At 38.2% G+C, this 25,621-nt stretch overlaps 1 protein-coding gene across 8 annotated transcripts in view; it reads right to left on the minus strand.

Annotated features, from left to right (window-relative positions):
• Nucleotides 1-25,621, minus strand: part of diaph2 (diaphanous-related formin 2) — a 381,616-nt gene that overhangs the window by 98,559 nt on the left and 257,436 nt on the right. For all 8 annotated transcript variants that reach the window (XM_026280881.1, XM_026280882.1, XM_026280884.1 and 5 more), the window contains one exon: nt 578-702. In XM_026280881.1, the coding sequence (XP_026136666.1) occupies nt 578-702 (125 nt within the window). The remainder of the gene's footprint in view (nt 1-577; nt 703-25,621) is intronic.

The following is a 25,621-nucleotide window of genomic DNA, read 5'->3' on the forward strand; positions in this document are numbered from 1 at the left end:
AAAATATAATTTCTGAAAAACAACAAAATGTAACGATAAGATTTATGGGTGTTATATAAATGTTTAAAAGAAGTCTGAGGTCAAAAATTGTTTTAAGAAATTAATACCTTTATGGAGGAACAAATGACGGTAATTACATTAATAATGCTACAAAACTTTTCTTAAAATTTTTTCATATAATTTTGGTAATTATAAGAAATGTTTCCAAAGCATTAAATTAACAGACTGTTTTGACAGAATGATACTGAAGACTGGATTAATGGCTGCAGTAAATTCAGCTTCAGGAATATGAATCAGGAATCAGGAATAAATTACATTTTAAAATAATCTTTTCTTTTTTTTTTTTTTTAAGATAAATACCACTTTTGCTGATCATATAATAAATCTTACTGACCTCAAACGTTTGATACCCCAAATGTTTGTAGTAAGAAAATGGAAAACAAAACAAAAATACTGATTAAGAATGAATCTTTTTCATAGCTACTGGAAAAAAGAACCTCAGCACCTCATTAAACACAGAAGCCTTTAAAACTTTTTAGCATAGGAGAAAAAAGTAGTAAATGTGCTCAAAGGATATTGACATTTTTTCAACAAACTTATCCTGCTTGTCATCAGTCTTGGGGAAGTTCTGGATGTCGTTCTCCAGCCTCTGAATATGCCGTTCCATTGTGTCCAGGCTGGCTTTCAGGATTTGGGCAGATACTGTAAAAGTCAGATAAAAACAAAAAACATAAACAAACGATGGATGGGTATGCTGAATAGTTTGTGACCAAATAAATAATTATCCAAGAATTTTTTTTTTTTTTATGACTCGAGTCTATGAGCTCATGCTTAATTGTACTGAGACACAGTGTACAGTTGAGCTTCATTATATGTTATCTTATGCATTTATTTATTTTTTTAAGTCTCTCCATTTTTTTTTTTTCTCCTATAATGTGTAGGCGGTAGTTGCCTGCCTAATTCATCCTGTTTGATGAACTCAAGTGCTCTTCTATAAAATTCAACATCTTGACAAGCATATTAAGTCCAGCACCTAACTCAGCCCTCAGAAATCTTTGGTTATGAAGTTTGTTAAATACTGCACTAAAGCTACTGTCAAAGGGTTTCTATATCAACTTTTAAACTCTGGAGACTTTGATCAGTGACAATATTACTTGAGGCAACACATGCCACATTGAATACTGCTAAATAATCATGCATGAAACATACAGAAGTAATGATTCAGGCAACTTCAGTTGGAATCATCACCCATTAACACCATTATAAAGAATGTAGCATTAAAAAAAAATGCAAGCAAAAATACAGAGAATCAAATGCTACTGTTTTTTTTTTTTTATATATCAGTTAACAGAAACCATCAACCACTAATTTTTGGAATGAGGACAAAAAACAACAGTGCACACATGAGTTGACCTATGTATATTTAGATCTAATGTAATATTAAAACAAATAAAGTATTGTAGTGATATCAAATGAAATAATAACAAATCCAGTAACTTGCAAAGCTACCGTACAATGGTAATACAACAATCTAATGTTGTAATACAGCGAATACATGAATATAAAAATGTACATATTTTGTCAATATTAAAATAATATAACATTTTCACAAAGAATATATACATTTTGCCTTTGAATTTTCATTTCAGTTAAAATAAATAAATAAAAACATTAATTAATTAATTTGAATATCCATATGATTCACAACCAACAACTTAAGTATACTGTAACTAATACACTTAATTTCCCTTTCTAATTATTCAAATGGACTTTCTGGCTTGACTTTCTTATCACCCTGTACTCCAGCGTATATTGGCTGGTCTGTGTTGTAAATCTTGCAGGTGTGCTCAGGTGGACAGGTGCACTGAAGTGATGCTGGAGTTGCTGACTGCGGCTGCTGTCCGGAGGCTGAGTGGCGTCAGCATGGGTTCAGCTTCATTAATCTCTACATAATCACTGTTTACTGCTCTCCATCTCTCCCTGCACTCACTGTAGTCCTTTCAAGTCTGGACTTCAAAGCGCCAGCAGTGTCTTAGGGGGATCAGTAGGGATGCGGACGCAGTCGTGGCGCTGTTTTGTGATTGGTGTATGGCTTTAGCTTTATTGATACACACGGTACGAATGATCATGGCACAAAGTCTGCCTGAGAGGGTCAAAGCTCTGACTCATCAGAGACATGAGAGGCTTTGTATGGGTCTTAGAGTGGACAACCATTCTTCAAGAGAGTTGACGTGAGGACATTCTGAGTAAGCAACAAAGGTGCAGATTGCAGCTTATATATTAAGAGATGTCAAAAGTATCAACAGTTAGAAATGGGGAAAACAATAATGTCACTAATAAATACACTGTATATACCATTCTATCTATCTTTATATCTATCTCTATCCATCCATCCATTTCAAGTGCTGATCTTTACAACTTTCTATTTGTAAAAGAATCCTGAAAACAGTATCATAATTTACACAAAAAAAATATAACTGTTAATGGTTTCCGACATGATGATAATTTTTTGTTGAGAAAAGAAAAGACTTTAGTAATGGCTCCTGAAAATTCAGCTTTACAGTCACATGAATAAACCACATTTTAAAATATACTTAAAAATAAGGGGAAAAATTACATTGTAATAATATTTCACAATATTATTGTTTCAAATACTGACAAACTAAAATAACACCAAACTTTTGAACAGTATTGTATAGTGCACTCTACAATTTCTTTAAGTCTTGTTAGCTAAGCTTTGGGATTCAGTCCCTGTTATTTCCCGAGGTCGGTGCTAATAACATCTGCTTTAACTTTTCAAAATAAGAGGACATTGGGTAGTAGCCACAAATCTACTCAAAGCACTAACAACAATATAAAGGGTAGACTCCGTGTCATTAGTAGCATGCTGGAGGAAACCCACAACTGGGGATTTACTGTCCCCTAATCAGGGCTCACAAAGCTGAGGTTAACACTCTGTCTGAGGACAGGCCCTGTGAGAGAACAGAAGCAAGAAAATCGAGCGAGAGGGCAAGGGCACACAAGTTTAAGCTTTTTCAATGATGCTACAAGCTTCTCAGACTGGTTTCAAAAGCTAAAACTCTATTGGTTTAAAATACTCTAATGGCATGTTGCAATGATTTTTATAGGGGGTGAGCGAGAGAATTGTGGGCAGACAGATGATGGAGATGGATAGGCAAGCTAGTGGTGTGTGCCTCTCTGGACCAGGTACTCGGGGAGCAGCAAGGGTGAGAAAAAAAACTAGCTCATAAATTCTCAGAGTTCAGCCAATAACAGCACTGACTCGCTCATTTCACAGGCCTCGCCACTGATGAAACAAAAACACCAGGGACCAAATGAAAAAATAATCTCAGCTCTGTTCTAAAACTGAGCACGCATCCTTTGGAGGTAACTATTACTTAAATAGAAAGATCCAACAAAAATCCACATGAATTACTGACACCAAATTTAGAAGAGTAGTGCAAATAACAAACAATACAATTCAAATCAACACCAAAAGTCGAATTAAAAAAACAACAATTAAACCACATTTTTATGTGATCTGTGCCTGACATGCTGATCATTAGCTAAGCTACATGCTAATGACCAACTCTATTGGAATCAACTGAAATCTCCCATGAGGAGCGCAACAAGTGTGGCACACAGATGTAATCAATCACTTCTGAGGGTTCATCTCTGACTCAGAAAGCTGCTCCCTACATAGAAACCTTTCTCTGTTCTGGCTAGACCCCATGTTTACCACAAAATAAAATGATTTAGCACCACACAGCATACAGAATCTATGAATAGATACTTCATTTCCCAATGTGAGAGCACTTAAGAAATTAATTGCTTAGTTTAATTACTACAATAAATAGGATAATACCACGGTGTCCAGTACAATCAGGATTTTCAACGTTATTATAGCTATAAAAAAGTTGGAGTGGTAACAGTGTGTGGTACTGCATGTGAAAATTAATAAAAGAGGAAAATGTTAATATTTCTTTTGATGTTCATCTGAAAGTATGGGCTCGTTATAGGTCAGTTTCTGCTTTTCAGCAATAAATTTGTTTGTCTCAGAAGCAGCTTTCCTCTTCTTAATAGAGAGCCCTGCTGGAAGCAAAAGCAGAATAAGACTGGCATCCTTTTGGGATATCATTAGTAAGATTAACAACAAAATAACACTGTTTACAGGGGACCAGCACTGCCGCATTAATAACTTGAATATGCTCATTTCACATGAACTGGAGGGGAGGGGGGAAAAAGATAGCCCTGAAAAAGATTCCCTGTCCTATTCGCAGTAACTATTTCTGGGACGTGGCAATTTAAACTAATGACTGCTGTCTTGTGCTTCCATAACACCCACCAACAGTGTATGCACAAACATTCGGCACCTCTTCAGCTTAACAAATATTTAGGCTATTGGCTAGTTTTCATTACCAAAGATTCAAACCGCATTCAATTTTCGCTTAGTTGTGGCACGTTCAGACTAGGCTCATTTCAGCGTTCCATCTCTGCTATTTATTTTTTTATTATTTTTTAGTCTATGTATAGTCTCTTCAAGGCCAGTCAGTTCACTCAACTAAAACGGAATCATAAAAAAGTTGTTTCTTTATCTCAAATGTGTTGTTATGGTGAAAACCTGCATGTGAATACCTTCACTGCATGAGCCGAGATCTGAGTGAATTGAAAGATCAAGGACTCGACAGCATTAGTGCCCATTGTGATGGCATTACACAATAAGACAAACTCCTTGCTGGTTGAGTTTTAAAGATTTACAGTCAGGGTTTAGTGCCTGTGAGCCCTGCCTTTCTTTTCGGGTTTCCTCTGTGCGATATTCATTCTCAGAATCAGGGGACAGACGAGGACTATTTCATTAAGCCCCTTCCCGTCTCCTCTTGCCATAAACTGCCATGAAGTAACGTCACTTGTCATAAAAAAGAAAGAAGATGCGCTTTGCAAAATACCAAATCATCAGCTGTAATGCCAAGGTGTCAGCGTTACTGTCAGCCATTTGTTGGAGGGCACCATTTCCATGTAAGATTTATAGATAAGGCATATCAATATTTCTTTGCTGTTGCTGTGATGCTCGGATGATACAACGTGAATTGAGATTTATTTGGGAGCAGGATGCCCAAGTGTAGCATAAGGCATCTGAGATTTAAATAATCTCCACCAACAAAGGCAAACAAAGCATATAACAAAAGACAAGGTCACCCGTAACAACCATTAAGTGGTTTACAATAGAATTATTGCTTCTTTATCCTCCTGTGTGCAAGGATTTGAATTACACAAGAGAGTTAATGCTTGAATGAACGGACAGTATATATGCATCCATTAAATGTGTATGAATAAGACACAGAAGAGGACGAGTGTGTGAGCGCTAGAGAGAGAGAGAGAGAGATGGTGATGAGGTACCTAAAGAGGTTTATGCATGAAAGCTATTGTCCATCACTTGACATACTGTATGTACACCGATAATTGGCAGGAAAGTGGGAAACTTTCATTAAACTCCAATTAGACTGGAGTTCATCGCATTCATCCTGTACAAAAAGTTTGATGGGGAGAAGAAAGCAGAACAGGGTACAGCCAGATTACGTCTTTTAATTTGGTATGTAATGAGTTGGAGGCTCAGGAGACCCTTAAAATAAAGACGTTACAGATACCCAAACTATCCCCTCTCCAATTCTGCCTCATTAACTTTAGAAGGTAAAATGTAGTTCTTCCAATAATTTCTCTTCATAACAAAAACATGCCTCTCTTTGGACAACCATCAACAGATGATAAACTTCAATCTTTACAACATGTACTAAAGAACAATACATCCTCACAGAAGCACGCTGAGGACTATTGATCTCCACATACAATAATAACCCCTAAATAAGCAAGCTACTTCTATAAGCATTGAACTCATAGACTTCACCGCAATTTCGAGGCTTTTCTGTTTAGTTAATGGAAAGTTCAATCTTTTCAGTTTGTTTAGAAAACATTTGTGCATCTGCCAGCACTCTTTTGGCACTTAAGTTTGAGTGAAGATAATAGGAAACAGACAGCACAGTAATGGCGTATACTTGGCATATATACTTTAGCAGTATGGAAAGACAAGAGCCATTCAGGTAGAACAAAAGAGCTGAGATCTCACTGCATAATGATGATATGCAATGCAATTGCTGTCTTATGACTAATATGTGACGTTAAACGCTGAAACAGGGATTTTTAAATGTATTTATTTAATAGATTAATTGAAGCAAATGTGAAAAATATATTACAGGTAAAAATGTTATTAATAATAATACTAATAACTTTTTCAAACATTAATATCACTAAACACAGAAACCAAACAGTGTCTAGTTTATGCAGGAATCAATTAATTCCAATGCAGAAAGAGTGCAAATCCACAATGCGTTTTGTGCTTAGCATAATTACTAGTCGCCATCAATGGGGTGCTAATCGGATGGAGAGGGAAAAAAGCAACAAATCCTTTTACGTGCGCTCCATTTATTATTTTAATATGTGTTTTCCTTAAATCCCTCACTTTGCAAATCATAATTAAGGATTTATTGACTGATTTGATCATTTGAGAGCTTTTGTACTTAAAAACCTTAAGGTTGAAATATGCTTCAAAATGAGCTTGCTAGCCACAGGAGATCCCAGCTGATGAAATAAAAACATTTCTGGATTGTTAAGAGTAAATAAAAAGGGATAAAACAAAGACAACAAGGCCTCCGTGAGGAGGGGCACTCTAATACCACTGAATCCATTGTTAGTGAAATATAAACAATCCCCCACCACGTCATTCACTGCAAACTACTACTAACATGCAACATTTGAAAGAAATGGATCAAACAACAAAACCATAAAACCATAAACAAATCCCATTTTCCCCGCTGAATGAGATGAGCAATTCTAGATTACCTATTCACATTCACGTCACATCGACTTCACACCTCATGCAATACAAACACTAGTGAGCTCCGTCTATGCTGGCCGCTGGCCATCAAGCATGTGATTGGGAACAGTCAGCCTCTGTCCGCTCTCCTTAACGGATGCCCATTTTGGAGGAGAGGATTTGCCATACAGGAGCGGTGAGGCTGGAAATAAAAGTGTTCTTTCTCTCCTCAGCATCCCTTAGGATCCTGTAAACAGCGCTGGCCAGGCGATAACGCCACTCTATTGTGAGAAGCTCCTAGGTTCAATGACATCCCTTCACAACCGAGGCTCTAAAAGGACCTGGATTGGATGCAATTACTTGGCTCAAACTGCAGATAAAGATAATAGATAAAATGTGAAAGAAAAAAAAAGTAACATTCACAGGTCAGAGATCCAACCATTTTTCTGACCTGAAAGGGAGATGATTTATTATTATTATTATTATTATTATTATTATATTTTTTTTTATTATAAGAAGGCAGATATCTGTATCAAACACATATGGAATTCATATTCACTCATACACTTTAGAAAACATATTGCTCTTGGCAGCTGCTGTGACAACAGATAGCTGACGCACGCATCTCAGAGGGACACACAAATGGAGCCAATTATAATACATTTTGATATATGAGAAAGTTTAGACATCAACCCGAGGTGCTGACAATTCCCTGGGAACAGAGAAGAAATCAGACTCGCACACAGAGAGAGGGAAAAAAGTAGAGGGCGAGCAGTAAAGAAACCTGCGCAGGCCTATCGATCTTTGCCCTCTAGCAAAGAAAAGACCGAAAGCCTTTCAAGTTACACACATGCGTGACTTGTAGTTCTTTTACAACACGCCACTGGGCAGAATCGCAAAACTGTCTAACGAGCAGCGAGTGATACCAGTCACATCGGTTGCCCAGCTCCTGACAGCCCAAATAAACAACTACCTGAGTAGCTCCAGAGATTCACAGAAGGAAAACAGAAAGGGATGAACCACTGACAGAGGTATACACCTTGAACGGGGTCTGTCTGGATATTGAGCCTCGGGGGACACTGAGGGAAGTCTGGTCTGGGCTGTGCAGGTGCAGGGGGTAGAGGGTGTGGGTGGGCCAACGTTATGTGTTATGAATACCAGTGAACAGATTGTGGAGCTGGGGGATATTTATAGGTAAACACACACCTTTGTCCTCCACTGCTTCACTACCCACATGCCCTTGGGTGATCGTGCAAATACTAAGGGCGCTAGCACACTAGAACTCTGACGAAGCTTTTGACAAGTAGGGAAGTGTAAGATACATTTAGAGAGTCTAGAAATAGCCGGGTAATACAGCATCTATATATATTATATTGTGTATACAGACAGTGCATATATATATATATATATATATATATATATATATATATATATATATATATATATATATATATATATAATATCACAACAACAAAAATAAAAACATAATATGATTAAAGCAATGTTTAAATCCAACATGTTCAAAAGAACATCAGTATGCATACAGTTCTAGTAAGCAATTTACACAATCATCTGATATAATTATTTCGTCCTTTTTTAGAAAGAAAGAGAACAATAAAACTATAGACAGAATACCAACAGACAGATAAAATGATCGATAGAACAATTGGACGGCAGACAGACAGAGAGTATTTTCTAAAGATCAACACTTGTTTGAAATAGAAAACATTTTTAACATTATGCATGTCTTTGCTGTCAGTTTTTATCATTTTAAGGGATGGATGGATGGAAGGATGGAAGGATGAATGGATGGATGGATAGACAGATGAAGAACTCAGAACCCAACACATATGATACTAAAACTTCTTCAATCACTTTACATTTGTCTCTCCACATCTCTAATGTACAAAGGAAATAACATCTTTGATTCTTAAGGGGAGGTAAGTTGATAGCTTAAAATACCAAAGCGATTTTGAAAATGTTGCAGCATTTGTAGAGTGGGAGTCAGCTGCTTATTACTCCACTAGAGTTCACAGATTAGCTTATTTGAAGGGAATTGTGGATCGGTATTCATAAAGTCTGATACAGACAGAGCAAGGAGGGCAGACACATCCATCACTGTTTGAACATCAACTTACTGTTTAATATCACCTCTCTGAACTCAGGCTAACGACCATCACACAGCGTATATCTTGTAAAGGAATACTTTTATTGCAGAGAAGGATTTCAACTATTGGTATTTCTGAGATAATCGCACAAACTGCTTCTCAAGAGCGAAGCACACTGGGATAAAATGAGAAAACTGAAACTGCTCTAGGTGAGAGAAAGGTAGACAGTCACACTCATTCACAGCTTCAAAGTCATATGCTATCACATGGTGCATGCAACAGACCTTAAAGGCGCACAGTCCATCAGCTGAGTGACATTTCAGTGAGAGGAGAGTTTCAGCTCTGTTTGTGAGGCTGATAAGCAGTGGATATAAGCATGTCTCCGTAATGCAATGCAGGAAGGCAAGTCCATGAATAAAATATCTATATCTATGACATTCATACTGAACCTTGTAAAACACCTTTAGATTCTTAAAAAAAAAATGATATAGATATAATTGCTACAAAATACAAAATATCTGCTCATACCTACTCTTCAGCATGTGCACAAACATGCAGCTCTTTTTGGATTTCATTTTCATGAATGTTTTAGAAATGAAGACAAAAAATGTGGAGGAATTGCATACAATTTTGAATGTTTCAAACTACCATTTGCTTCAAAAAATTTTATTTTCATGCTCTCTTTGCGTGCATATATTGTGAATGTATCATTGTGCATGATTATCTGCAGCAATTTTGTCACTGCTTTTATTTCTAGCTCAACAGCTCCCTCTGTGAGAAACATCATGACCTGAGAGTGAGCATCTGCCCTTATGTGGGCACATTTAATATGAAGTTAACTTATAGTTAGTTACCTTTTAAGTAAAACAAAAAATAAATAAATAAATAAATAAATAAATAAATAAATAAATAAATAAATATATATATATATAAATAAAATAAAATAAAAACCTTCAAATATCCATATAAGAATCAAGTTTACAATTTAATCAGCTTCAGGAAACAAACAAAAAGGCTTGGAGGTACAGATGTGGAGAGCTGATTTGAGCGGTTTCATAGATCGCTCATAATGTGGAACCATTCACCGTAAGGACAAACCTGACTTCATTGACCATTTCCTAGCTTTGATTTAAGGCTGAATAAAGCCTCAGTTCATCATTGACACAGTTAATTCAAATAAATGAGAGGCATTGAAAACACACAGCCTCTAGTGTCAGGGTTTTCTGCTCTCGCTGCATAAATGTCCGCCATGGATAATCAATGAGGCTTTGTAATGAAGACTTTTGTTCATTGGGGAAGAGGCTTTTAGATGATCGGTCACACTGGCTTTGTTTTGGATACAGGGCTGGGTAAGACCCAAGAGTTATTTTTAGACACATGCAACAGCCCAAAAAACACATGAAAGTGCATGCAGCAGCGAAACTGACCATGTTTACTAAATTCTGACTATTATTAAGAAATAATACTATCTTTTTGTAATATATAGTATCACACGGATCATTCTGGTCCTGGATGTTGATGCAGTGCTCTAGTCATGGCAAAATACATGAACAATTGTCACTTTCATAGTTTGCTATACATAAACTGCTCTATATAAGAAACACTGTGTATATAGTAATGCAGGACAAACAGAGAGACAGACAGATAGATTAATACATAGATAGATAGACAGACAGACAGACAGATAAAGGTAAATTCAGTTCAACAGTTAAATGCAAAGTTATTTTGTTTCACAAACAGATGGCTTTGTGTTTTCGTGACTCTATTTCCTCATGAAACGACGCCATTTGCTGCCTCTGACCATTCATCCTCTTCGCAGGGAGCTCTGAGGCTCATGGGCCTGGAGGTACTGGGTAGAGAAATTACATCCGTGGCTTTCCTCTTTGTGTGTCTATTCCCTATCCAGTCCCAATGCATCTCTGCGCGGTGCCACATGTACTGCATTCTGGCCTGAGCTCAGGCCTGCTGATTGCTGCGACTCTAGCTTGATTAATGGTGGATTTGAAATGAAAATGATCTATTCATCGGAGGTGTGAGGCAGTCTGCAGTCTTGATTGACTGTCGGCCCGGGCCAAGGAGCCATGCTGGAGAGCTGCGCCATTAGAGGAGTTTGCCGAGAAGTAGATATCTCTCCACGCACACCACCGGTGGGCAAAAGCTAAAGAGCTGCGGTGGAAGTGCAATTTAAGGCAGCTTCAAGGACATTAGCGCCCCCCGTTCAGACAGCCTGCTTTTGGGGGTGAGTGGGGTAAAGGCTGTTTGACTCTAATCTGGAATTAAACATAGAGCACAGTCATCTCTGTTCGCTTTGTGGTCTGAATGCAGCTACTTATCGACACGCCACTGATTCACAGCCCCCCTGCCGCTCACGCTGATGATAAACCAAAGTGAATCACAGCCAGCATCTTCACTCACAGTCTTGTCATCTTAAAACAGCAGTAAAACGGGCCCTTAATGAATACATGACAATGAGATGATTTAAGCATCTCCGTGAGAGTTCTGCTAGCCACGGGACAGTGGCTCTTTGAGGAATTAAGGCGAGATGAAACTAGAAGATGATTAAAATTGGCTATTTTAAATCCAAAGCACTAGACACGTGGAATCTGACTGATCTGCCAGAAATCCATTTGCATTGAGCGGCACTAGTCCATTTTTTTATTGAGCGCTCGGTATCTATGGCGAGCAAAGCTTTTGAGTCTTCCAAGGAATTCGAGCAAGTTGAAGAGGCCTCTCCAACTGCACTTTCATAGTGAAGCACCAGGCTGCAAACAGCTCTTTAAGATCAATTCTATGCTGTCAGCCATGTGTGTTTAAATCAGAACGGTGCGCACACAGTTCCGGGCCACACTGCCAACTCCGGTGTCTATTAAAATAGATTGTTCTCACCCTGCGTGACCTTCTGCGTGTATTGGTACTAAGGTCCAACATTACTACCGAAATTAGGATAGCCTGTGTCCCCCCTTAACAGCGTAATAAAGTCCATACAAAGTGATTTATATCTCTCCACCAATGAAAAAGGTCAGATCAATTCCCACACCTGCAAGCTCCGTCTTCATTTAGCGCGGTCGCGTGCGGACGTCACAGACCGTGGCATTTGCGCGGAAAACACATGTATAAGTAAGTGTATATTCATGATGTGCTTAAAAAGAAAAGTGCCTGGTATTGATTGGAGATTAGATTGCCCATTTGCTTTTTGTTTTGCACCCAGCAGATGCACAGTCTCGAGCATTAGATTGTAGAGCTATAAAGAAAACTCTGTTGCTCGCTCTCTCTCTACCTCAGGCAATCCTTAAACTCATCAGCGTTTTAATGAGACTTTCAAGCAGGGAGATGAATTAACTGCCTGCCTCTTATTTATTTATTTTTCTGACTGGCATAATCCCTACAGACGGCACAAGCAAACAGAGAAGCCAGACCATGCATTATTTCATATTTTATGTGATATTCACAATAGTCTCATAAACAAATTAAGAATGGGACCTCCTCCATCTGACGGTGATTGCTTATTACCTTTTCCCCCTCTCTCTCTCTCTCTCTCTCTAATTTCAAAGATTTTCCTACATACAAAACACTTTTCCATTTATCCAGGTATGAAACATTCGCTGGTGGCTATATGAGAGAAGCTAAAATCCAATAATCTTACAATCTAAAGGCTGAAATAGTATCTAGGGAGGTCACAGCATTATTGTTTATAGGATTATTGCGCTCACATTATAGCAAACAACAAAATAAGCATTTTATGACACATTTTAGATGCCTTTGATACGAACAGCATGTCTTAATTGACAAAATATTTGACATGAGTTGAAGTATTTTTTTTTTAAGGTGAGTCACAATTTAAAATAAAAGCCGTACTGCAAATCTTTCGGCGAAATACTGGATTGGAGAATTGGAGAAAGTTCTTTATTCTATTGATTATTTTGCAATATGGATATGAATTGAATGCTGTAATTGTTAATACACACTAAGAATTAAACCGAGTGGTTTTCTGAGAATCAACATAAGAGCATGCAAACAAAATCCAACTTTTCTTTATCTACTGTAGGTAAAATGTCCTTCAACGCTATGACCCAATTCATGTGATCCTTCATCCTAACATCAGTCAGCTTTCACTGATGTATGCCGTTCTAAATCTGACAAGGGCTAATTCTAAGACCTTCATACAATGAAACATCCTTTTGAACATCTCAAACTGCATAACCACCTAAAATAAACAGATCAGTATTGGAGAATGAGGTCTCATTTTCTTAATGGAAATTTTTGATTTAGTTAAAAATGCGATGAACCTATGAGCTGTTAGATGTTGGATGTAACACCCATTCCAAGCCTTCTCAGCCGAATGGCTGCGGGGTGGAGTAGTGTTTGCCTTTCTAAAGTCCTCGTGTCGCTAGGAGGCTTCTGTGCCTCGACTCAATTTAATAGCCATTACCTAAGGAGCTCTGTGACTCTTGGCATAACCGGATAACTAACAGCCACAAGCTGCGTGCCCATAAGGCTTTCTTCTTGCATACCCCATCTTTAAAGCTTAATAGTACCCTAACGCTAAGTAGAGAAGATAGGAATAAGAGAGAGAGGCGAGTGAACAGACAGTGTTATTAGCTTGCTGCCTCTTAACACATCAATAAGTCATGAAATGATGTCTGCACTTTCTGGTTGTTCTTTCTTTAGAGAGAGACAATCAATAAGTAAGCTGTATGTGACTCATTAAGGGGACTTCACTTACGATTATTTAAAAGAAAGGTTAAGATATATACATTGCGCTTTGTTAATGCCGTTTATGGAACAACTGGATTAAGGTTCACTAAACTTTCCGAGCGTGTCTTCTCATAACGTGTGAAGAGAGACTATTGTGTGAGCTATTTCACAGTCTGGTGGACCTCTGAAAACGTTAAAGGAATAATTGGTCCAAAAATGAAATCTGTCATTATTTACTCGCGCTCATCTATTCCGTTTTTTTCCCCCCACAAAAAATAGACCTAAAGAATATTCCCACAGCTCATCTATACAACATAACGGTGGCCACTTCTGTCAAACTCCAAAAAGGGACAAAACACCATAAAACTATCATATGATAGCTTAGAGTAAGAGGGAAACGATTTGTTGATGTTTCAGGGCTTGACGTTTACTATGTTGAAATATTTAGGAGCACATTAAGGAACTTTAGGGACGCAATGAAAATTGCTGACATTTTTTATATGTTTATACAATTCAGTTAAAGCCTTCTGATTCATTTAATAATCAAAGTATTTCCATTCCATCTAAATGACATTCTCTTACACTATTTAAGACACTTAAGGTTTTACATTTCACAAAACTGACTTTTTACTTGTTCTTATCAAATACATGCTCCTACAATTTTTTTTTTTTTTTTTTTTTTTACACATCTGTTTTAAGTCACAAATGCAAGTGAAATATTTGCACTGCCAAGGCCTGTGTTTGTATTTTGAAGATACATGGCCATGTTCACTATAAACTGTATGATGAACACACATAAAATGAAATAAAATAAAATAAAATAAAATGCAGGAATCCAGGTTTTGAACTACACGAGGCTGAGTAAATAGTAGCAAGACTTGTATTACTGGGTGAACTACACCTTTAAACAGGGAAGGACATGGAATCCTTCTCTGCTTTCAGATCTGTTTACTTGAAGAGTGATGGCTGACCTCCGCATGACAGAAGCTCCCCCCGCTCCTTGCTCTGACACGCCGGCCTTAGGTGACTAAGAGAGAAAAAGAATCTGAAGGGAGAGAGCAGAGCAGGACACCTAATCCCCTCCTCCTGAGATTTTATTGGCAACTCTAGCAGAGAATGGCAGACACCCATTATAACTTAACACATCAAAATGGCAATGTGGCACACGTAGAAAAGGCCACCTGAAGACAAACACAGCGGCCCTCGCTTTATCTGCTGTGAGCTCGCAGACAAACGCTGCATCAATTTGGCCAGCAACAATCGATTCGCTCTCTTCTCTCTCCCTCTCGCTCTCTCTATCCGTCTCTGTTCTCTTAACTTTGAGAAGACAAGGCTTCACATGACAATGCAATTAAAATTTCCTAGCAGAACTTACATCCCTGATATTTCTGATTATAGCATTCAACCTGTTGCTCGGAGACAAGTATCAAAGTCACAAAGTGACAGCTGGCTGCGTATTGCACGAAACCGTGCTATGGTCACCATCTTTTTTTTTTTTTTTTTTTTTTTGTTTGCCCTTTCCCCTTTCATTTGCAAAGTGGAACAAGGCTTCCCGCTGAGCCTGGCCCTCCCCTTACTTATCAGCATGCACAGGACCAGGCTTTGAACCCCAACAATGTTTCTCAATTTCACATGCAAACACACTGCTACTCATTTTAATATATTTGAATATGGATCACACTGCGCCGTTTCATATCACGGAACAAAACAAGGAGGAAAATAAAATGCAAATCACCTAGATGTAAAGGAAAGGTCACATCTAAAAAATAGTTAGACGGAAGCGATACAAACTTGTCCCGGTGCTACATAAGTTGGCGATTCATGTACATAATTAGTTCAAAATCTGCTTCATAAGTATGAGGGAATGGGGTAAGACGTGTCATTGCGTCACTATCCTAGTAATTATGGTCATGTGGCCATATATTTAAAAATAGATAATTATATTCTGTTGTATTGTGATGCATATACCTATACTATAATATAGATTATACATCCTACCTATACTATAATATACAATCACACAAAAGTAGCCTACTGTAAAATAAAATATATCTCAATATATTTACAGGAAAAATAACCTCCCAAAAACTACTGCAAAAACAAATATGCCAAATATAACATGTTTAGGGTCCTATGAAATGTTTTTTTTTTTTTTAATTGTTACCTAATTATGTGTTTTAGCATTTGTAATTATTTAAATGCATAAAAACAACTTAATTAGTTAAAAAATTATTTAAATAGCCTTATGTGAAATGTTTTTTTCCCTTTCAGAAATTCTGTGTATTTACATTTTTCTGGTTATCAAATGAAGGCATACAACATTAATATAAATTTATCTTTTAATTATTTTAAATTAAGCAAACTTTATTTTTTTGGTAAACAAATGGGATTTACTATTAAAATAACTCCACAAACCACTTGACACAGTACTGTCACCTGTAGCATGTAAGTTGCAGTGTTACTATAGCATCGCTGAGATACTATTATAGTTTTTGTTATTATTTGGAATCAGATATTCATGTTATTTTTAGTTTTATTTATATTTAGCAATGTTCTTTTAACCAGTTTTATCTAAAAAATTTTTTGTTATTTTAACACATTTTAACATGTTAAATTAAATGTTGCCTTAAAAACTAACTTCTTACATTATGAAAATATTATATTTTATTATGGAAATCTAATAACCCTGATAAGATGTCACTGAACCACTTATTTAATTTCTTTGGCACTATGTTGATTTTTTTTTTCATTCATTAGATACCAGTTACCCTGTAATAAAATTAGGAGCATTAGTTTTCCTGCTATCTCATTTCTCCTTGCCTAGAGGACAATTTGAGTAAAAATGACACAGCTTACCCCACTCTACACGACCAAACTATAAATATCATGGAGCTCAAGATTTTGACTTCCCTGATGGTGTCCTTAAGGTCTGTCTCACAAAGACTAATGGATTCTCACAGCTGGCTGATGAGTGGTGTGATTCCTTTCACCTCCTATCAAGGTAGACCGTTTCACGCGTTTCAACATCAAAAAAAAATAATAATAATAAATAATAAAAAGGACTATCACGGCCTGCTGCAGCTGTTCGCCACTACTAAAATGTATTTAAAAAATATATATAAATAATTATAATAATTTGAATTATATTTGAATTAAAAAATGATATTGTTAATAATAACAACAGCAGCAGCAGCAACAACAACAACAACAACAACAACAAAAATAAGTAATAATAATAATAATAATAATAATAATAATAATAATAATAATACCTTGATGCAATAGCGGAATTACAGTCTGGCACAACAACCGATAATAAAATATGACCCAGTTTACCCATTTCAATTCATATGAGGGAGTAGTTGGCATGAAAGGAGCAGCTTATATTGTCAGCGTGGCATTTCAGCCTGCAATGCAGCAACTCAGTATGAGTGCACAGATATAGACAGAACCCGTGAAGACAAAAAAATAATAAAAAAAATACATCTATATATATTAAAGAACCCAGCCGCCAAAGTGTGACTGGACCTCCTTCAACTTGGTAAATGATTTAAGCTTACAGGATCAACAACAGCCCTTGTGTGTTGTGTGATCCCTACCGGAGATGATTTGATTTGTGTGGGTGGGGTGTCAGGGAATACACTAAGTCATGATTGACAGCCTTGATAAGGACCTTTCTCCCCCTATCCCGTGATTTGAAAAATGTCACGCACCTGATCTCAATTTTGCACATGACATGCGCCACCAGCCACAAAGGTCAGAGCAGGTTTGGGGACTGCAGTCTTATTGATAACCATAGCAAACATGAAAAATGGGATTTGAAATGATCCACCATCTGTTTTAACTAGCACAAGCTGCTACTTACATCATATGATAATTACAGTATATAAAAAGGCTGATCTGTGAAGCAGGACTCCGCTGGAGCGCAGTGCGGTAACCAAGGTAGGGTCTAAAGCAGCCTGGGAGGATGAAGGAGAGGTAGGCAGACATGATATTTACAAGAGCCTACCTTTGACTCCAACAAAAGTCCACCTTGTTGTCCTACTGGCTGTCAGTGATATGAACAAGGATGAACCATAAGGATCAGGCCAGTATTCCAGAGTTCTACTTGCTCTTTTCTTTTGAAAAAATAAAAAATACTATGCATTTTAAATAGTGACATGTTCATTTATTTTAATGAAATCTCATGAAGCTTATTTAGCATTCATTATTTAATATTAAATCCTTCTTTTTTAGCCTATGTTAATAAGCTTTTCATTTAATAAATATACATTTAGTGGTCACATCTGAGTCTTATTTGGAAGATACGCATTAAGCATATCTTGTTAAGAAGCCTCTATTATTTCACATTAGGATTATTTGGCGTTATAATTTTTAAGATGTAACTATGTCAAAACTCATGTGTTCTCAGTCACCCCATGCTCACCAGCCACTAACCACAGTGGCTAAAATGACATAAACAGCATTTAGCTGGTAAGGCTGTAATCACTGAAATTACTGCATTCGAGGCGAGCAAGTGCATCGTGAGCTTGGGAAATCTGTTGGGGGCAGCTGATTTTACATATAAAGTGCCGGATATTACTTTCATTAGATTCATATTTTTTTAATCATTATTTGGCACTTCAGTCATTTAATTGTGCTCAGAGTGACTTCTTTAGTTGTGGTTAATCATGGCTCAGTTAAGGCCTGTTTCTCATTGCAACAGCAGCTGAGTGCTGCACTGTGGGATGTTATTGGGAAACTACAGTGCTAAACAAAGGTGGCTTGCAATACATTTCCCCCACACGGAGCGAGATTTTAATAACTCCACCAATGTGGAGACAAATATTGCTGCGAGATAAGACGCTGCAGGTGGTTAGACACCATGTTTATCACTGACACTTAACGAGCACACAACAAATAACAACAGTAAAAATGATATTGCTCATTAAAGGATCATTTTTCAAAACATTAAAAAAAAAAAAGTATCATGAATGTTTCTGCGAAGCCATTAAAATAAAGGGCAAGCGGTGGCATCATGCGGCTCACAGAAACTTCCAAACATTTTAAGAAGAACGTAGATTGTGAAGTCTAATGGTAAAGAAAAAAAAAAAGAAGTGGGGACAAAATAAGATGGAATTGGGCCTGTAAATGCTTTTGTTAGCGGCCAATAGAAAGCACTCAAGCACAGACAAGTTGTAATTCGGTTTCCTTTCACAGCTCGAGCCAAATCCAGGTCATCTCCTGCATGAGGTTTGCTTTTCTTCAGCTGTCTCTCACCTCTGCCTGACTGCAAACAACAGACAGCCTGAAAATTGCCAACATCCACTCTTATCTAGTTGCTCTCATGGAAATGAGTGACAGAACATAAAACAGTTGGGATTAAAAAGGGCAAAGACATCCATGATGAGTCTAAATTGTGATGTTTTGCATGGCCAATGCCACTGCCGTGTGTCAAAAAAGGAATCTTTATGTCCTTGTTTCTTCCGAGAGACCAATCTTTTTTCATTGGATGGAAGTGGTTTTTGAAAAAGTAATTAGTATTGAGGAGGAGGAAAAAAAGGTGTCTGTCAGTTTCCTTTATAAGCATACCTCTCAATGATTTTAAGACACAGAAACCTGGCCACCCATTCAAATGGGCATTTACTGGCTAAAGGGCCTGGATTTAAAAACCAGACAACTAAATAAGACATCTGTGCACATGTAAACAAATTTCAACAGCCTTTTCCAATATCTCCTGATGGCTCAGTTTGTGGAAGCTAACCAGTCTGAATCAACCTCTCTTCAGAAATTGGGGAAGAGGGACTACCACAAATAAATGGATTTGGAACTATGGATTTTAGTAGCAATGCTTGTTTAAAATAATAATAATAATTCTACAACACTACGTCTGTATACATATGACTGCTTTGTTGTGGTCCGTGTGCAACAGTACTGCAAACCTGGCCCAGGTTGCATCCATTATCACGTACATTCTATTTATTCCAAAAGAAATGGGGTCACCATCAACAACAGCAAACGTCTGCTTTCATGGAGCACTGGAACTAAATTGGAGCACCACCAAATCAGTCCTCAACAAGTAAAAACTGGTTTCACCTTTAAGTGAACATAAAACAGCACACAGAACCCAATTTACTGCCATAATGTGTCATATTGAATGAAACAAGTTATTCAAAGAGAGAAAAATGTTGGCTGTGACTCGGTTTTATCCATCAGCATTTGATTCGATTGTGAAAAGTGGGTGCCAAATAAAACCAGACCGTGATGCAAGCTTGCCGTTGATTTTACAGCACTACATTCCTCCGGAAAACCAGTAAAAAAAAACAACAACAAAAAAACTATGAATAAATAACAATTTATCAATCAATGACTGTTGTTTTAGTTCGATTAAAAACAAGTAACAAAGAGTGTTGAGTCAGCTAATGCGCGGAGTCAAAATTATGTAAGGAAAGCATACTGCACTATTACTGTAAGCTATTTATCGAGTGCTGCAGAAAGTTGTTAGGATGAGGTTGTTTTGTCTTGCAAATAACCTCCAAGGAAAAGGTTTGACGTTGGTAGGGTTTAGTCATGCATGTCATCTGAAGAACTACAGCATTATCTTTTCATTCATCAATTCATTTTCATTTCCCTTTATTGTTTTGCCTCCAGATGTCCCCCTGATAAAGCCTCTCCGAGGTTTGTCACATCTGGTAAACACTCTAATATAACACTGCTTGTTTGTTCACTGCAGCATTCAGAGAGATTCAGTGAAAAAGAAACATTGTGTCTGGATATTCCGAGTTGTTTCAAACCTATTTGATTCTGACAGCTTTTGACAGGTCGGACTCAAAAGCTCTATCAGGCTACCAGGTGGAAATACGAAATGGTAAGATGAAGGTGGAGGGGGCGGAGGGATGAAGGGGAGTCAATAATGAGACACGCTCCTTCACACCCATGGAGATCTTGGCGGGGGGAGAGCAGCCACATTAAAGTGCTTTCAAGAACGAAGAAAAAGAAGAAAAAAAATCTGGCCTCAACCTGTCCAACAATCCCAGCATGCCGAGAGGTTGACAGTGACAGGACATATTTCTTGCTTGGCAAACAGCATTATTTTCATTTTCTGCTGCATTGTCGACTCTCATCCAGGTGAGCTGTCAGTATTTCTAAGCAGAGCAGTCAGCCTCTCTGCACGTGTCCATCCATGTCTGCGTACCTGCACCGCTGGACAGAAAATGAAAGAGGGGGGCTGCCACATCTCTCCGATATTCTAACAGGCCAAAAAAAAAAAAAAAAAAAAGGGGGGGAAGAGGAATAAAGAAACATTTCATAAAAGTCATCACTCATGCAGGACAGCTGGGGCAGACAGGCCTGCTTCCTGCTCCTGATATGCCCTCTGACAGACTGTCTTCTCTCCCAGCCAGCCTGTTGTGTAGCGGAGAGGACATCCTGCCCTAAAGAGTCAGTCTCACCTTGACTGCAAAACAAATACAAGAAGAGTAGCCCCCTTCACTGGACATTAAGCGGTCATCACATCATAAGCGGGCTGCCGGAGTCAGACACAACGGAAGATGGGTGATGGCTAACGCAATACAACGAAAGAGTGAAACGTCTTGGTTTGAAACTACAGGGCTATGAGTAGGGAATCAACATACACATCAAGTATATCAATCCAAAAAAAACAGATATAGATGATAAAAAAAAAAAAATATGGTACTATCCTTGGATCTTATCTTTGGTCCTCCAGGAAAACAGGATCTGTACAGATTCTGTAAATGGTTAAACTCTTGTACTAGATTTTTTTCCCCCTCTCAGATGTTCACTTTGCTTTTAATCTAAAGTGCAAGAAGTGTGTGTGCGTGGTATGTGTGAGAGTGCTGCCCTCAGCATCTTAATCCAGACATGTTTGGCATGCATGTATGTGTGGTGCTGATAAGGCCTGCATTTTTGGAGAGCTGAGCCAAAGCGTCAAATGTAGGGCACATCTCCATGGACTGATCTGCAGGGGGAAAGAATTCTGTAGGTGTGACAGAAGAGAGAAAAAAATTGAGAGAAGGGGGTACACCTCATTAGAGGTGAAGTCTATAGACGTTATGTACTAACAAATAACAATACTTTATTAATCTAGGTTCATGTTGATGTCACATTAATAATTGTTCAAAATCACTGTGAACTATGAGCAAGTCATTGATTCATTCAGGAATGAAACCCAACTGCTCTATGTTGCTCAGAGATCTAACTTTAGTTTGTCATAACATGGATGTGCTCTTAAATTACAAGCATGCATTCTTGACATATGGCATTATAATAAAGCTGTAAAATTAAATAAAACTACAACAAAAACTGCAAAAAGGAACACTAGCCATGCATATAAAAGAATTAAGTTTACGCATCATCATGTCCAAATCATATCCTATAACCGAAGGCACAGAAAAATAAAGATCCCACATTAAAATTATCACAGTAAAAGAATCTCTTCCATTTATTCAACAGATCATTTTATATGAGCGAGAGAGAGAGAGAGAGAGAGAGAGAGAAAGAGAGAAATCACTTGTTTTGAAATTCATGTGAAAAAGTTATTTTGGAATATGCAATGCAACCATGAGAGAACACAGTACTGAGCTCATTACGTAGAAAAAGAAAAAAAAGTGCATAATATAAACAAATTCATATGTCCCCCCTTCCCATTCTTTTTTTCCTTCGATCGGACTCCAAACTAGTTTGCCCGTGGCTGTGCCATATACTGAATAGATTTATGAGCACATTTGTGTCATATTTCCCCTTGGATTGTCAGTCTGCCTTGGCATTGAGTCACAATGGTGGCTTGAGGCAGAACGTTGGTGGCCCCTTCTTTAGTGGGGCGCTGAGGATGGGTTTAACAAGGCAGATTTGTCAATAACAGTCGCTCCAGGCTTCCCCGGCTCTATTAGCGAAGGTCAGAGGTGGAAAAATACCAGCATCAAGGAGAACCCATTCTCGATCTCGACGGAATCATCATTACCAATCGCCTGCTCGTGGAGGGGACTGCATTAAGCAGGAAATTGTGGGCAACATCTACAACGCGGATGGGTTGATACGGCCATCTCGGTTCATCCGCAATATACGCTTTATGCCTATAAATGGGAGCTGCCTTTATTGACACAAACACAATTTAACAGCACTATTCGGCGAGATGACAGGATAAATCAAGGCCACTCTTATATATGTCAGTCAGGTAATGAGAGATATCAGCCGAACGAGAGGTGAGTATTCCTCTCATTGAGACTCACTCATCCCACATCAGTCAGGGAACAGAGAGCGCCCCAAGCAACATTCAACCTGACCCCATTTAAGGCTTAACTAACAGCAGATATATTTTCGGTGTGTTCCCCCTCGCCGAGACATGCGGCTGAACTCCTGATCCCTGCTTGTTCTTTCTTTCCCCAGGGAAATTATCAATCTTTAATTATCCAGGCCCAGCACCAAGCAGCGGGGTGGGGAACCATGGTGGCAGAGATGATATTCCCACAACGGACCACTCAGCACTGACGGGCAGATAAAATATCGGGCATATAGCGATACTCTCGCATACTTACATTTGCAGGGTGTCCTTGAGCTAGAGGATTCTAGCATCAAGCAAAATCCCTTTTTAAAGTATCTATTTATTTTCTACAAATGGCTTTGAAGATATGCCGCTCAATGTGACCTTGCGAGAGTGAAGGTTCAGCTGCACTTGAGGATAGTAAGAATTTCAATGCCCGTAAAAGCACTTGTTTGATTCCTCAAAACGGTTTCAAATGGCTCAAGTTGAGTTCTGGTCAGGATTTAGCACTTAAATAGAACAAGACTGGTTTCGGAAGCATGGGTTATACAGTATAATGTATAACATACAGGGAGTCAGTCATTTAGAGCTGGATGGGGGGGCTTATGTCATGCTTTTGTATGTGTTAAAATAAAAGGAGTTACATTTAACAGAAATGTTTAAACTTTGCAGAAGTATTGTAAACTGAGTGAATGCCCCATTGTCCAGAGCTATAGTAGCATGTAACTTTGAGCACTTTGAAAAAGTGTTCGAGTCACTGGTAAGAGGCTTTACAGTCTCCCTTCTGTACAGCAAACGGCAAAACTCGACACAGCAATTGTTTATTTTTTTTCTGCCTTAACATTTTCTGTTGCGCAGCTGCACTGAAGAAAAGCAACAGCACAAGCGATCAAACTAAAGAGATAACGACGGCTTCACGAGTGGAGGCAGGCTTTTGCAAGAGCATTACTCTTGCATACTGAATTGTCTGTTGACATACAGCGTGCACTTCACAAAACAAGGTCTTGACCACAATCATCAAAACGCATGCTTTATGACTGCTGTGCTCCAGTTCACTCTAGGATGAAGAACAACTGATATAGAGCGGCAGCTGATTCATGTTGCAGCTCGACACCAGGACACCCTTTCTTGCTCTTATAATTTCCTCTCTTGTCCTAGCTTCGGCTTCCACGAATTACGAGCACACAAAGCTACTAAACAAGACACAGCCATTTACATTACGGACAAGACAAATAGAACGAAAAAGGGGCAGCACCTGAACAATTACACTGATTCATTTGCCATATGCAGGGTATGATTAATGTTATGGTAACACTTCTGTTATAAGGCAAGGAATGTATATGAATGTGGAGCCGTTCTCTTCAAAACTGCAGGCTCTGCCAACTGATTCCCCCGTGTACATTTAATGTGCATATTAATATTTTTTTTTAAGAAAAATATATTATGTTTGTTTATGAAGTATATTTATACTATAAATTAAAATTTAGAATTTTGAACCATCTGCAGGTTCAGGTTTGTGATGTAACATAACAGGTAGAACTGCTGCCAGCATCCATCCACAGCTTTTTTTTTTTGTTTTTTGTTTTGTGGGCAGGGGGGTGTAACAGAGCAGCCCAGGAGGGATGAACTTCATGAATAAGTAAAGGGGAAAATACAATGCCACTCTGATTTCATGGTCGCTCCCCATGTCCCAGCCCTTCCTTGAGACTCAGCACATTTCTCCCTGTCCTCCCAGGATGATCAAAACACATTCTAATTAGCACCGCCCTTGATGGAGGTGGATTTTAATGGATGAGACAGGAAAGTCGAGAGCTCCTCTGCCCAGAGGGAAGCTCGGCCTGGGGAGGCAGGCCATGACTGCTTCTGACCTTTACCTGGGCAACATATTTTTTACAAGCTGGCTGGCACAAAGGTATTAGGGGATGCAATCATGTGTGTCAGGAAGCAGTGGCTAGTCGGCATGGGACTGCTACCACATATCTCCTATCTAAACAGATTTTTTATTATTAAAAGCAAAAACCATAATTATGTTGCTGAGGTGGATAAAATATTAAACACATTATAAACAAACCCCTTTACGTGATTCTGTGCTGCCAGAACAGATGAAGATTTGTCATCATGATTATCTAGGAGGATGATGTCAGGTCAAATCAAAATTGACATCAAAATTGCATTCTACAACACCCCTTGAGCAATGGATAGATTGCATACAGTAAGAAACTGCAGAAGACAGAAGGGGGAGAAAATAAATAAAACCAGACGGAGATAGTGAAAGCATGTTAGACAAACATCCTTCTGAATCGTATTAACAGATTCAAGCAAATGCCAAATTGTGACTCGGCTTAAAAGATACATGGGATGATGCAATTAAGATTGATTAGCAAACGGCTGCCATTTCAATTTCAATTTGTCAAGACAGTTTTTGGAATTAGCATAACAATGATAGAATACAGGGCAGTTAACTTTGGGCAAGAGCTGAAATGTTGTATAATGTGATCAAAGCTGAGGTCAGTTCAGAAGAGCTTAAAGATGCTCCGCTGGCCCACAGCCAGTTGACAGAACTGGTACAGCATATGCCCTATTTGGCCAGTGTTGTGTTGCTATACATCTTTCAGTTGGTAAATGTTTGGTTTTCTCTGATATACTGAACATTTCTGCTGTAAATTGCACTGATTTAAACTTGTCACCAAG

The sequence above is a fragment of the Carassius auratus genome, chromosome 14, assembly GCF_003368295.1.
Source record: "Carassius auratus strain Wakin chromosome 14, ASM336829v1, whole genome shotgun sequence".
Classification (NCBI taxonomy): Eukaryota; Metazoa; Chordata; class Actinopteri; order Cypriniformes; family Cyprinidae; genus Carassius; species Carassius auratus.